Below are 15,513 nucleotides of genomic sequence, written 5' to 3' on the forward strand. Positions count from 1 at the left end.
TCCGCCTCAGAGGACATTTTTCAGTCAACAATGAGACAGAAACGTTCAGATATTTGTCAAAATTTATTTACAATGGCGAGCTCGAGCTTTCTGAAATGCAAATATAAAAAAATCTGACACAAGCGATCCATCTATCATTAAAATAACAACACGATCCCGACACAAGATCTAATTTTCTTCCTTCTGACAAGCTGCTCTGCACAATGCTTTTCTCTTATCGCTGCGAGGGTCATTAACATATCTTCCGGTAATTCTTAAAAATTAATCATATTGCATATGACCCGTGACGTCCTGCGTTCGCCCCATGCTGTCCTGAATCAAATTGCCATTTGACAAACAAGCGTCAAATCGAGGCTGCGAATGCCAAATGAGTCGCTTTATGAATCATTTATCACACCGTTTGATCTCTAAGTACAGAAAAATCATAAACCGAGTGCCGTGTTTGTGTCTCTGTATGGACGTGTGACTGTTGCCATAGAACGCGCCACAATAATTTATTCCCCCAGCTACTTGGAGCCATTAGTGAAAGTTCCAGGAGACCAATTAGCATTGGAAACCCACTGGTGCTGCTGTGGTGACAACCTCCTCCAAACTGCCAAAGAAGTGTTATAAACAAACTGGACCCCAGGAGCACTGCCGGGGCCCCTCCAGGGACCTGGGGCCCCTTTCCAAAGACGAAAACAAACCTTGGCTGAGCGTCCACAATATCGCCCTAATGACGTTTCCCCCCGGGCCGCAAACAGGCTAACACCACGGCCGGCTAATGACTGCGAGGAACAACACACACAGACCTGAGAGGGGATGAGTGTGTGTGTGTGTGGCTAAAATAAAACAAACAGTGTGTGTGGTGTTGCTGCTGTCACTCATTTGGCGGCGAGAGCTCGTCCCTGCTGCAGAGAGAGACTGGTCGTACACGTACACACACACACTCTCTCTCTCAGGTCACCAAAAACATTGGAGCCACAGGAGCCAGTTTGGCCGGCGAGCCTCAGACAGGCCACACAAGCATCATTACCGCTGGCTGCTCCTCCTCGCCACTTCAGACGTCACCACAAGTGGAATCTACTTAAGCCACAAAGAGAAGGTTTGTCCAGGCATGTCGGTGCTGCTATCTCTCTCTCTCACACACACACACAGAAAGAAAATAAACAGCGATTCCCACTGCGTCACTAGGATCACAGCATCCAGATAACACAGAGTGGGACGGGCTGGGGATGCAGGGCTCGCTTTCAAAGGGCAAGTGTTGTAATTACCCAAAGGCTTGGAAAACCACAGCAGCCGCCAGGCCCGCTGATTCGCTCCAGCCCGGCCTGGACGCCACCTTCCTCTGTGAGCGCGGCAGCAGGTTTTCCTCAGCATCGCCCGAAGCCTGGCAGCCAACGAGGCGAGGCGAGCCGAGGCGAGGCGAGCGGCCCGGAGCTGGCGAGCCTCTGGGAGCCTGCTGGCAATGCCGCAGTGCCAACCTGGCTGCCGCCGCTGCAGCGCCTGCTTCTCACTGCTTCTCGCTGCTTTGTGATGGCAGAGATCAGTTTAAGAAGGGCTAATGTGAATCGGTAATATGATGGCGAGGTCAGAGCTCAAACACACAGTGAAGGAACCTGACAGTGTCCCAGAGCGGCTTCCAGAAAAACAGATACCACCAAACCCAGTTCCAACTCAGTAACTGAATAAAAATCCAGAATTTAATCTGCGATAATCCAGGAACAAACCAAATCACACCACAGATAATCCAGAAATGTGTTTCACAAACACTCAGATGGAAATCTGCACCACTGCAAACCCAAAAGCTCAAAACTTTTGAGAGTTTGTGATGTTTTCTCTGTAACTAGTAACTTAAACTGTTCAGACTGAGGGTCCCTCATTTTAACATTTACATGTACTTTCTTCAAATTAGTGCATCCGCTGCACATGTGCTATATTTTGCACTGATGCTGTAGCATCCTGGCTGGATGTTCTCCAGGTTTACAGGATGAAGGGACTAAAACATTCAGTTACTTAGGCTGGGATTTGTTTTCATGCTTGAATAACAAAGCTGTGACGCCATTACTGTAGCGCGTAACTGGACAGAGTGATGCTCTGTCACTGTCACTATCTCAGTGACAATTTCTGAGTTCGGTGGTTCTTGTATGATTAAAGTGCATGAAAAAGGTTTTTTTCTACATGACTGTTAAATGTATATAAAATATAAATCTGTTAGTAACCAACAACTCAAGCAGTGAGAGCATAATGTTTCTTTTTCAGAGTTTTAGGCAGGTTTAAAACCTAAACATAGGCTCAAATCAGATCTAATACCAGTTTCATCAACATACTGACCAACATGAGAAGGATATCAGCAAAAAGTAGGATGATGAGGCCTAGAATTCACTACCAAGGGCATTCATTTCTTTCATTTTTGCTGCATTCTTCAAGATTTATGAGGGGGGGGAAAAGAATGACTAGATATCAGACTTTTAAGGTCTAAAACAAGCTCAGTTTAATGTAAATACTGACTATTTCATGTCTTTTCAGGTTTTCAGGTTTTCCTAGAAAACCTAACTACTTTAAGACCCGAAGAAACCCAGAGAATGTCTCTATTTAAAAAAAACATTAGAGGGTAACATCCTGCAGCAGGTGCTACACCCAAAGGTGCAGCATCCAGGTAGACAAACCAATGGGGACGCCCATAAAGACGACCTCACCTGGGGCCATGGAGGCAGAGAAACACGGAGCGCGTGTTAGAAACAGCGAGGCAGTCTCTGATGCCTCACTCATTAGTGAATGGAAACACAACATCCATCAGGGGGAAAGCTGGTTAATAATCGCACTCAATCACATAATGACTGAAGCTCAGAGACGCCGACAGCCAGCCGTCGTTATGGAAATGAAGCTCGTATCGACGGAATCTCGCAGGGGGAAGTGAGCTCGATAAAAAGTGAGAGCAAAAGGGAAGTTCACAGATACTCAAGTCTGGCTGAAAAAGCGGGAGAGATAAACGGCAGAGCAGGAGGCGGATGCAAGGTCGAAAATGTCAGACCTGTTCTTGTTTTAACTGCTTCAAGTTCAACTGAATGGTACAAACTGAGTTTTCTGCTCACTGTGTAAACCAATCCAACAAACATTTAAACCTGTTTATTCCATTTTTAACTTTTTAATAACATCTTAACAGTTTGAAAATCAGTCTACTAAACATTTAAACAAGTTCCACTCTGAGCTGTTGCTGGTTTTGCCCAGTTTACTCTAAAGATGACCCAGTTTACTCTAAAGATGACCCAGATTACTATACACACTCTATCAGGTTAACATTGTCAATTTTATTTTCAGATTTGCACCAACTCACCACACATGTGTACACTTTACATTAAGGTTTACACCATTTTTTACCTATTTTTTAAACATCTTAACAGTGTGCACCCAATTTAACCCAATTTACCACATATTTAAACTGATTTTAAAGTTATCAGTTTCTCAAACCACTTCTAGATAAACTTTTTGCACATTTGGCTCTTTTTATTTTATAGATAACTCAGTTTAATGTCCACCTCCAAAACTGCACACCTAGGTAGCTAGGCCCGTCTTTTCCAGATTTACACCAACTATTTTACTCCAAATATGCACCAATTTATTCAAATGTTATGATGGCTAAAATTTTATGCAAACATGAACTGAGTGATTACTTAATTTAAAAATTTTGAAAAAAACTGTTCAGGTTCATACAAAGTTGTTACTATGTAAACTGACTCGCTGTACATTTGGTCCAGTTTACTGAGCAGATTACAACGTTACTGGACTATTACTGTATACTGCAGCAAACTCATAATCTCAGTCACCAAGGTCTGTAGCCTGATTGGTGACACCCTGGCAACCAAGTGATAGGAAAAATGTGCATTCCCGGCTGGCAAGTGGTGACTGGAGGTTGCTGGCAGTCAGTCGCTAAGAGGGTCCTGCACCAAAAACCTCGCTTTGGTTGCCAGCAGAAAGCTGCAGTCATCCATAGTTTGCATGGAAGACACAAACTTCTCTGCAGACATTCACAAAATACTCACCAAGCTGGTGAAGCTGTGAAAAGTGGAAACAGAAAGAGTTTCCCTTCAAGGTTTTTTCCCTAAAGATGTAACAATCATTAACCCCAGCAACCGCTCTCCAGCCATTTAGGCAAGTTTTACCTATCAGTGACTGGTCTCCAGGTCCTTGGCACTAAGGCCTAAGTCAGTTAATACAGCCAGATTTATACAAAATTATACACTGACAATCCAGTTAACTCCAAATATACTGCATGTACTAATTCAATAAAACAATGAATCCAATCTATTCCCTTTATTGTTTTAATGTAAACCAGCTTGTGGAACACATTTGGCTCAGTTTATCCCAGATGAGCCAGTTTATTGTAGTGCACCTAAACCAGTTAACTCTACAAACAGACTAGTTAACATGTAAACTAATTTCTTCATTCATTCACCAATTCACTGCCCCTAAAAAGTTATAAAAGGATATAATGTCCACATTAACCAGTTTATTCACACTGGGAAACAAACAGATGAGCGATAAATAAATATAAACCATCAAAAATGATGTTTTTTTTCCTACATATGGAGAAACAGGCTGCTGGAGCTCCAACTGACACTTCAGATTCAGTTGTATTTATATATTTGTGTGTTTGTGTGTCCTATTTTCACCTTGCTACACACACACACTATGGTTGTTCTTCACTCCTTCACTCCTCGGTCTGAACCAGTAAAACCATTAACTCACAGACGACAGCAGAGACACGCAGGGCAGGAAACGTGTTGATTGGTGTGATGAACAACAACCCAACAGCTGCTCTTTTTTCCTCTCACAAAAACACACACAGAGCGTTCAGGCCAACAAATGTACACACACACTTTATCAATACAACCTCGAATAACGAAAAGCCGTACAGGAGTACCTTTAAAGTTACAAAATACCTCAAAAAGGGAAGAAATGAAAATATATTCAGGCACAAAGCTGCCACTAGAATGAAAGCAGAAACTAGAAAACACAACGGAAACCAAATCCATACACAAAATTTAAGATTTACAATTCAGGTACAGATTAAAATGTGAAGATAATTAAGAATTCAAATAAAAATGTAAAAGTGAAACTAAATTCTGATGTAAAACCATCATCAAATCTACATCTTGTAAAACATTTTTAAATGCCCTCACTGTGTAAAAGTAACATGAATTTCACAACGTCCAAGAAAACGACACCCAAACAAATACAAATTTTATTATAGACCTGTATTATATACAGGGCTCACACAGGAGCTTGAAATCATTGAAAATGGTTGAATTTTAATGCTGTTTTTCGAGGTTAGACAGGTGATTGGATTTTGGGCATAGTGCATTTTTATCTAACAGAGGTTTATTTATTAGATGGAGAAACAAATTAAGTCAGAAAGCTTCTGTGCCACCTCCGCCAGTCTGTTTCAGTGGGTGACGCCCCCCCATGGACAGTGGGACTCAGAGGTGAGTGCACAGACATGTACAAATACATATTATCAATAACACAAGCAACTCTCCTGCAACTCAAACATTAGCCTAGCACAACTAGCCAACTTACAGCTAACCGAGTAACGGTCACACAATAAGAAAGTTGTCACCGACCAAAGACAAACATCTGATCATTAGGCCATGTTTTCATGCGCTTTGCAATCTCCAGCATTTCTCAAGTGTTAAATTCGTTTTTTTTGTTTTTGTTTTGATGCCTGACACTGAACCGACTAAGCTCATTTTGAAAAACAGCTCAACTTTTGTGAATCACCTGTAAAATTAACAACACTATTTCGGGATTGTGTTCAAATCTTGCCGCATTTTTTTAAAACCAGGCCCTAAGGCTGCATGTTTAAATAAAGGCAGATAAATAATGTGTTCTAAATGTAAATAACAATATATCATTTTTAATGACAGATTCACATTGAGAGACAAATTTTCTAATATTTTTAGTAACGAATTTATTTATAGAATTTTAAGCGAAGATGAAATTGCCAGAAAACTGCTTGGACCCTGGAAAAGGTGTCTGGACATTTTTATAGCAAAATTAGTCTTTTCTGATTAACTTAATGAACTGACTAACGTGTTCACAAAATCTGAAGATGATATTTGTCCTAGAAGAAGCACATACACCGCTCAAACTCTGGGCTTGGAGAGGCCTCCAAAAGATTAACGCTTAACATTCCCAAAGTTGAGTGTTTTCATTTCCTCTGAAGAATTTAATCTAACATATAACAAAAAATGAATACATCATTCCATAGTAATTATACCCAAAACTAATCGACAATAATAATGACTTCCAGCTTTTTATTTTCCTTCTTGGACTCTTTTAGAGCAGCTTTGCATGATTCACATTTCAAAAATAATCCTTATTTATATTCTACTGTACTCTCTTTACACCCCCACCCTCTCTGAAACAAGACTTTTTAGCTCCCGTCTCATTAAGCCTGCTTATTTGTGATTGGCCGGCTTCTATCGGTTTCTTTGTTTTTGGACACACCTACAAAATTCTGTTATTCAGTTGTTTAAATTTGATCAGTTATTTACATTTTAAACACCTTCTTCTCTCAGAGACAAAAACTCTTCTTCACATCTAAACTTCTCCATTATCCAATCATCTTTTGGTTTAAATATCACAATCTAACAACCACGCACTTCCTCTGCAAGCATAATTAACACTCCACACACACACACACTGCAGGGAGATAATTACACTGCACTGTTATTAAACCATGCTTCAGCCTGAACAAAAACACAAATTAAAAAGTCACAGGTTTGACAGAAACTGCCGCCTGCTCTCCTGCCAAAGTGCCGCTGAGCCAAGCGCTGAATCGGTGAACAGACAGCACATCTGTTTTTTTATCTTACCTGCACATGATCTCGTGGGTGAGGAGGACGCGACACATCTCCGGGTTCTTGTCCTGTCCTTCATACAGGATGGGCTGATGGGACAGAAGCAAACAGCTGATTACGACAGAGAACTCATCTCCTTAAAACTCATCACATGAAATCGTACGGCCTACAATCTCATTTATTTTTCCTCCCACAGAGTACAAATCTGCAAATGGGTAAACAACTGTTAAACAAAACAAGACAAATCAGCTCATTGTGATTGATGCATTTTAGCTGAATATGTTAAACGAGTTAAACTAGTTAAAAGAACCAAACTCTGTCAAAATATATCTGCTTATGAGGTAACCAGTTTTCACATTCAAAAGTTAAAACTGGGCTTAAGATTTAACCGCAGCATCATCCAGACTCTGAACTGAATAAAACCAGCTGGGAACCAGTTTTAGCAACTGGGGATCAGACCTTGAAGGACCCCACTGGGTGGTGGTCAGAGGTGAACTGGGCACCCTACCCTGGAGCCTACTGTGGGAGAGTTCAAGTACCTCAGAGTCTTATTCACGAGCGAGGGAAGGCGGGAGATTGTCACAGCATCTGCAGTGATGGGAACGAATTACTGGGCCTTTGTGGTAAATGATAAATGAACTAGTTCTAATAAAGCACTTCTCGACTCTATTGGAGAACTCAAAGTACTATAAACAACACGTCGCATTCACACAAGCACTTTCTACTTAAAATTCACATACAGTCACACTCCAATGGACGCATCAGAGAGCAACGTTGGGTAGTATCTTGCCCAAAGGTATTTGGCATGCAGACTGGAGCAGCCAGGGATCGAATCACCAGCTCTGCCTCCTGAGACCTGTGGTGAAGAGAGAGCTGGTCGAACTAGTCGAACTACCTCTAAGGCTAGAAGCAGTGGGCAGGAACCTAAAAGTTAAACTGCAGATATCAGTGGTTGAAATGAGCTTCCTCCGAAGCCTCAGACACCGAGTGAGGAGCTCAGTCATTTGTCAGGGACTCCAAAAAGGAGGCAGTTGAGGTGCTTCAGTATCTACCCAAGACTCCTCTTTGAGACCTCGTCAGTGAGGTGTTTCAGGCATGTCCTACAGGGAGAAGACCTCAGGACATGAAGGAGAGATCACATCTCTCGGCTGGTCTGGGAATGTCTCCATGTTTCTCCAGAAGAGCTGGAGAAGGCGGCCGGGCATCTCTGCTGCCCCCGTGAGCCGAACCGATATAGGTGGCAGCAAATGCAAAAGCAACCCCCCCCCCCCCCCCCCCCCCCAACCATTTAAACTAGTTTAGTCTGTATACTAGCATTCATCGCTTTCCTGCCGTACATCCGGTTCAGCTTCAATCTGATCACCTGATATTTAGATGTGTCCAGGTGTTCCTTTTATTTTGTCACCCCCCTCTGCCTATCCACAGTCTGCACCAGTAATAAAGTCAAACATGGCCTCCAACCATTCACACCTCCCACCACCTCCCCTTTTGGTGGTCTCAGCCTCCTCTGGCCTTCCCAGAATTCCCTGCCAGATGGCGGGTGGCGCCCCAGGATGAAGCCCCCCTCCTCATCCTCCACTCTCCCTCCTCCTCGCCCCCGCAGAGCTGTCGTGTCAGAGTCTGGATGACGGATGACCGCTGTGAGTAGGGCTAGGTGTGCGATTGTACTCGTATATGGGTGTTTGTGGGGACCCACGTCCTTATGGGGACGTTTTTGGAAGGAGAGGGCATCAGTGCGGGTTTGAGGGCTCGGGTTTGACTCTGCCTGATTTTCACCGTGATGGGACTCCTTTATTTCAAAGAGGGCCCTCACAGAGACAGAAGCAGAAATGTGTGTGTGGTTTTTGTAATACCCTGGTTGTTGTAAATGAACTCCACTAAAAGCACACGGGTGTGTGTCCTCACCCCTCCTCCTCCTCTTTTCTTTTTTCCTGCGATGACCTACTGCTACCTCATCCACCTTTATAGTCAAAACAGACCTCCACCCTGCACACACACACACACACACACACACACCCTGGGGGACCATACTTTTAGGATAACGACCACTTCTGCATTATTGATCCCGATCCTGGCTCTGTTCCTCTGGATTAAAACGCTCCAGTTTGACCAGGAGGGATGTGGATTGCATCAGGGACACACACACACACACACACACACACACACAGAACTGGTGGTCGATATTTATACATCATCATTCCTGATGCATGAGTCCTGTGAGTGCGTGACTGCATGTCCACTTTCATGCTTATTTGCAGGTTAATGTCCCCTTTCTGCGGGGACACACCTCAGACATTTTCAGACGTTCACATGTTTAAAAAGTGAGGACGAGGCCGTTTTGGAAAAAATAATGTTGTTTATTAGAAAGTGAATATTTGGAAAAGGTGAGATGTTTTGGGCAGGACTGAGTATGTTTATTAAAATTTTGTTCTGAGTAAATATTTCACAAAAAAACTTTGAGAACAAAAACAACTGTTTTTCAGATTAAAGTTCAGCAGCCTTCAGAGTGTGTGTGTGTTTGCAGTGACACTAAAAACGCTGTTTACATGTCACTTTAAAGTGTTTCTCATTTGTCATTCAAGCACTGATGCATGTTTTGTAAAGGGAGCATGTCGGAAAGTTACAAATTTGTTTGTCAGCGAACGTTTTAAAACGTGGGGTTTCCAAAGATATAAAAAGCTTAAGGAGAAAATCATGAACCTGGGGTGTGAACGATTTGGAGCACATTAAGACTTGTTTTAGAAGAGGAGGCTGATTTTTACAAAAGGTTAAAAACAGGAAGACGAGGCCTACATTGAGGAAGTCTTCACAACAGTTCGCTTAAGACGACGTGAGAAACGTGTGCTGAACATTTCTTAACCCTTTCGAGGCAGGCGTTGCCGATTTGCAACAGTTAAAAACTAACAACCTGATTACCCCACATACATATTTTATGAGGTTTTTTTTACTCAGGAGTACCACTGCAGGACTTGGTTGTGCATTAGCAACAAAAAGTTTAATTTGAGCCTGAGAGGGTTAAATATGAGTTATTTGAGCTCAGAAATATTTTCCAAAAGGAGCACAAACACCTCCCGCGGGGGTCTCCCGGTGTGTGAGCCCCTCGGCCTTGTTGCATGATGTGACTCACTGTGCAGAAGTTACTGTGCCAGCTGCATCGCTGCACGGTCCAATCTGCATTAATGCAGCTCCTCCTCGCTCTGACAAACCCGTGGACGCGGGGCTCCTAACAGCTCCTCGACGGGGATTTATCGATCCATGGGGACTCCAGCCGACCTGTCTGTCAGGCCTGCCTCTCCACCAATGGGGTGTCGTGTACTGGGAGGTGAAGGTGTGTGTGTGTCATGGAGGAGGTGTCAGGATTATTGTCTCCAGTGTGCCGCCGCTGCGCCACATTAGGGCCTATTGATCGGTTTGGCTGACGCTTTGTCGGGGAGCCGCTTGGTACATCGATCGGTGACATGCCGACAGGGCCGCGGCAGCCGGGAGGGTTGTGATATGACGGGGGATAAATAAGCTGAAGCTGGGAGGAGAAGCGAGCATATTTGGATGTCTTTTAATATTTACAGTGACAAACATCTGAGGTAGAGCGCTCGACGAGAGGAACAGGAGGATCTGGAGGAACGAGGAGGGAGGTCAGCCGGCAGCGCTGACAGGAATGTGGAAACATTTGGAGGTTTTTGTTGGCAGCGAGGTCGTTCACAGGTTCAAATCCCACACGGGGGTTTCTGAGTGAGTGAAAACCGGAAAGATGGGAGGACGTGGAGTCAGCTGAAGCCCGAGCTACATCGAGTGGAAAGGAAAACACATCAGTGCTGCTCGAGTTTAAGAAAGTAAGGAGGAGGCGGAGGAGGACAGGAAAGTTTAGTTTTAACTTTAGGGGAACGCTTTAAGATTACAGTAGGTTTGAACTATGTGCCTGAAACCGGCAGAGAAGTCTTGTTTGTTACGCGTTCGGGGACACTATCAGGCAGACACAACACATGAATAATCCTTAGTACAAATCTATAGGAGATGCCTGCATAGCCAAAGATGGCGTCCTGCCCCCGTCCACAAAAGAACCAAAGAGCAACCGCACCGGAAACAAAAGAGCCAATCATGTTGTTGTGCTGATTGCTCCGATGGTTCTGGATGATTTCCATTAACAGTAACTCAGCGACATATCAGAACAATCGTGTTCCACACTGAAAGAACAGATTTGATTTGATCTTGACAGTCGGCATTCGACTGATCCATGGAACATTCAACGATCCAACGCATTCGTCTGACCTACTCCAGTATTCTTACTCTGACAACTCAACTTTGTTCTTTGCCCACTAATTCTTTTTTCATTTGATGTATGTTTTCACCCTTTTTTTTTTTACCACCTCTGACAATATTATCTGATTTATTTAGTTTGTCTATTTTTGACCGAGATTGGTCATAAAGTTTGGGAAGGACTTGCAAGAAAATGGCACAGTTTAAGGTATTCAGTATTGGAGTCGATCCAGGAATCCCTCAAAGGGTTTTACCTCTATAAGATCTGCATCATAGCTTCAAAAATACAACTCAAACTGTATTTGGGATGAATTTCAAAGCCAGAAATGAGCCACCAGTACAAAAATCTACAGATATTAATAACCTTGTGTCACCCTCGGGATTCCCATATTCTTGTCTGCCATTCACCTAGGGACCATTTTTGAACCGAGGACAACACAAGGGTTACCAACCTTCTATAGGTAATATTTAGAAACAGCCAGAAGACAGGCTCTGATTGGTTAAGATGGTTTCCCGAAAAATATCAAACGACTCTGAAAAATTGTATTTTGAGTCGTGTTCACGAGACGTTTCTTCTGCTCACCGTAAACTACCTTGAAATAGAGCGACTCTAAAACTCCAATGCAACTGTTTGCTTGATGTTTGTAAGACTATTCAAGCCCACTAAAATATTTCCCAGTTGTGATTTATTTCAGTCAAACTAATCTAGGCTTTGGGGCTCGATCCAGGAAGTCTCCAGGCTGCACGTCGTTGTGCAGAAACACGCTGTGTGACATTTAAAACACGCCGCTGTGACATGTGCAGGTGTGTAAAACAAACTCACTCTGATGTAAACACTATGAGTGAATCAGAGCTCAGGTGTGCGTGCGCTATCTCACCTGTTTGGTCATGGAGTCTATGAGCCGGACGTAGAGATCCTGTTCTGTCCTGATGCCTGAAAAACACACAGAGAGAAGCATGAGCATACACACACACACACACACACACACACACACAGTTCAGATATAAATTACTGTCATCAACATGCCCGCGTTTGCCTCTTATGCTAATCCGCCCCCAACAAAGGATCTGATTCCTGATAACGTGCTGTAAATGAATTCTGTTCCGATTCATGTCCTGGTTGTGTATTTGTGTTTTCTAGCGCTCTTGTCGTCTCGCCCCGGCGTCGCTCACACCCCTCAGCAAAAACAAACAGCGGCGCTGCTCCAGAGCTGTTTATTATTTATGGGCCAGGCCGCCTTCTCCGGCCCCCCCGCCGCCTTTTTCCTCAAGGATAACAAGGAATCCTCATTCTCCGACAAATTAAATATCAATCAGAGCTGCTTGTCTTTTATTAGCCATGCATCCGGGCGTAAATGTGACACAAACACGACATGGGGTGGAGGAAGTAAATTGCAGGGAACACCTGTTAGCGGCGGAGCAGCTCTAATTGTATTGTGCGTTTGAGCTTTTTTTCCCTCTACTTCTTGCTTTGCGGGCCGTTTGCTCGCAGCTTCCTCTGCTTTCTAATTGACATGATTCACTCCTCGCTCTGCGGCTGAGCGCTGAGCAGTCTGCAGCCTAAATGGCGGCTATCCGTCCCGCTTGCAGATGAGGTCAATTACCTCTGTAAGATGCTAATCCGACGACGCCGACTCATATTAGAGTGATTTATCCCCCTTTGGAAGAAAACGCTCTTTTATGTCCCACTTTATCTGGCGTTTCTGCGGGGGTCTGAGAGCATTACGGCCGCCCTCCTCCTGCAGCTCTGGACTCGTGCCAGCACAAAGGCGAGCTGTGTGTTTTGAATCAGCAAAAGATCCCTCCACTTCCCCCACACCACACCACACCACCACCACCACCAACCGATGGACAAAACAGAGCTCAGATATTCCAGATGTCCGCCGCTCCGCGTGCTGATAATGAAAAAGTTTTTCCAGCCTCGCAGTCTTAAAAGTGCACAGCTGAGTTAAACTCTAACTCCGGTGAGGTGACCTTTAATATAAATTCCATCTCCGCTAATTCTAAACTCTAAATCATCCAGGAAAAGTTCAACCGCAAACCAACACAGACAGTTTCACCTGTGGGAAAGAGCGATCATTAACTCGACTTCATCAATCAATACTGCAAATCTAAAATGCAGCCTGAACAAAGACTCGGCTGACCTGCAGCAGCAGCAGCATTTAAAAATGGCTCACTTCGGCTTTAATTTCATGCTGTCAGTCATTCTTTAAGAGCACAGCACATGCAAATGTGTCTCCAGTGTAAGGAACATATTATTGATGGGTTTTTGGACTTGGACCTAAACAACCTGCAGCATGCTGGCAGAGCGGGCTGCTTCACATCTGCCTTCATTACTCATCACGAACATTGAGAATTAGCAGAAATATTGGCATTATTTCCATTATGCTTTGACCTCAGATTGCATCATCAGTGCTTTCATTGTAGCTTTTTTACATGCTGCGAAAGGCAGACGCTTCTTTCTGCAACATGATTGTCTTACTTGCACTAGATCTACTGAATTTCGTCGCCGTCACGCTTACCGTAAGTACGTGACAGCCTTCTGCCTACGTAAATGTTACAAAGAACGACGAATCAGAAGAGGGATTTATTAAACCCGTTTGTTCCTGCTGTTTTTTACTTCTTGTCTTTGTCTCTACCGCCTCTGTAACCATCCTCTCTGCCTCTGGTCTGATTTCATTAACTCTTTCCTGCTTCAAACACTCCTAAAATCAAACTCCAAATTCTTTCAGCTCCAATAAACTGATCAATATGTGGCTTTTTGAAAAACAGGATGTACAAGGTTTAGCAAAGTTAGACATTAACAGGAAGTGAGCTAGCTAGTCCCTTCTACAGATGGTACAACCTAATCTGACTGAAGGATTTCTTTAAACTAAACTCTATTGCTCTGATATAACTTTGGACTTTTGTTTTAAAACTAAACAGCACTGACGTAAAATGCTAAAATAGACCAAACTTCAGCCAAAGAACCTCTGATCCATCCAAAACACGAAGTTAGTCATTAATTAGTCTGCTGTGTGGTTTGGGTTACTGTGAAGTCCTGATGCTAAACTTAGTGTTCACACTGAAATCTGAGAGCGATTCTATTCTGAATAGATATCAGTAGTCGGGGATACCAGGAGCCTGTGAGCTGCAGTTACACCAAGAGGGTTTAAAAACTTCGTCTGAACAGAAAAATAAAGGAGAAAAAACCAGAGCCTCATCCAACACAAGAGACACCTGGACCTGAAATAAAGAGACGCTGCAGTTTTCTGCAAACTGGTTTAGTGCAACTGGAAACCAGTCCTAATGAAGAAGCCCTGGTTCAGAGTCAGGAGCTACAAACGGACTAAACAAAAACAGGAAAATCTTCTTCAGGGTTCAGTTAACAGGAGGAGGCAACGGAAAAACTCTGACAGTAAATATGTGAGGAAAAAGTTGTAATTTTTTTCTTTTTCTACCTTCAAAAATGACTCGCTAGCAGGATGTTTACAGCTTACAGAAAGCATTTTCAACCCTTTTTCTTTATACAGACTTCCACCTCTGATTCCAGATCAGTGGCATATTCACACACTCGGCTCACCATTGCTGTAGAGGAGCTGTAGCCTGTAGTGGATTCCATTGTTGGTCTTCTCGCCGTTGTACTCCTGTCACAAAAACACAAAGTACACGTTAAACAACGACATCCTGACTGTGCATTTGACATGTAAGAAAGTATTACAGAAAGGTTATTTAGAAATCCTAAGAAAAGCAGATGATGATTGATGATGTGTTGAAGTAAAAGCCACTAAAAGGACGCCTCTGCTGAGCTCACCGAGCTGTGAAACATGACAAGTTGTCAACAAAAGCTGGTCCAGAGGACCCATGGTCCTTCTCCCAAATATTAGAGCTGTTAGGTATCATATTAGCCTGCTATTCATGTTTTCTGCTCCTGTCAAAGAGTAAGGAAGAGCAATGTAAAAGCTAAAAAAAAAAAAAAAAGAGTCTGCACCGCCACCAAACCACAGTCTAACCAGAATCTCTCAGTTAAAGGTGTTTACACACTTGGTCAAGTGCAACACACCAAATACTAAAAGCAAAAGACTCCAAGCAAATCAAAACCAAACAACACACAAAAAACAATAAGCTGAAATTAATTTAAGCTAGCAGCTGAATGACACTCCCTGTAACCTTTGACCTCTCTGATCCCTATGCTCCTCTGAAACGAACACAAAGCTCCAATAAAGTCAGATTAGAAGACGTTCATGCTCTGTGTTATCAGGACACGTCCCAGAATGCATTTCACACCCATCATTTGCATCCAAGCATCACTGTTTTATGAGGAAAATAACAGATTTGAGTTTAAGCTTTTATTTTGAAATTTACTCTGAAATGTTTTTGGAGGTCTCGTCGACGGGACAGGTGATGCCATACCTGACCTCCGCAGCTCTCTGATCAC

At 43.3% G+C, this 15,513-nt stretch overlaps 1 protein-coding gene across 3 annotated transcripts in view; it reads right to left on the reverse strand.

Moving 5' to 3' along the window:
- Positions 1–15,513, reverse strand: part of LOC113031912 (transcription factor COE3) — a 140,506-nt gene that overhangs the window by 105,250 nt on the left and 19,743 nt on the right. For all 3 annotated transcript variants that reach the window (XM_026184453.1, XM_026184444.1, XM_026184461.1), the window contains exons 3-5: positions 14,659–14,722; positions 11,975–12,030; positions 6,858–6,931 (exon numbers count right to left, since the gene is read on the reverse strand). In XM_026184453.1, coding sequence (XP_026040238.1) covers positions 6,858–6,931; positions 11,975–12,030; positions 14,659–14,722 — 194 coding nt within the window. The remainder of the gene's footprint in view (positions 1–6,857; positions 6,932–11,974; positions 12,031–14,658; positions 14,723–15,513) is intronic.

Source organism: Astatotilapia calliptera, chromosome 2 (genome assembly GCF_900246225.1).
Source record: "Astatotilapia calliptera chromosome 2, fAstCal1.2, whole genome shotgun sequence".
Classification (NCBI taxonomy): Eukaryota; Metazoa; Chordata; class Actinopteri; order Cichliformes; family Cichlidae; genus Astatotilapia; species Astatotilapia calliptera.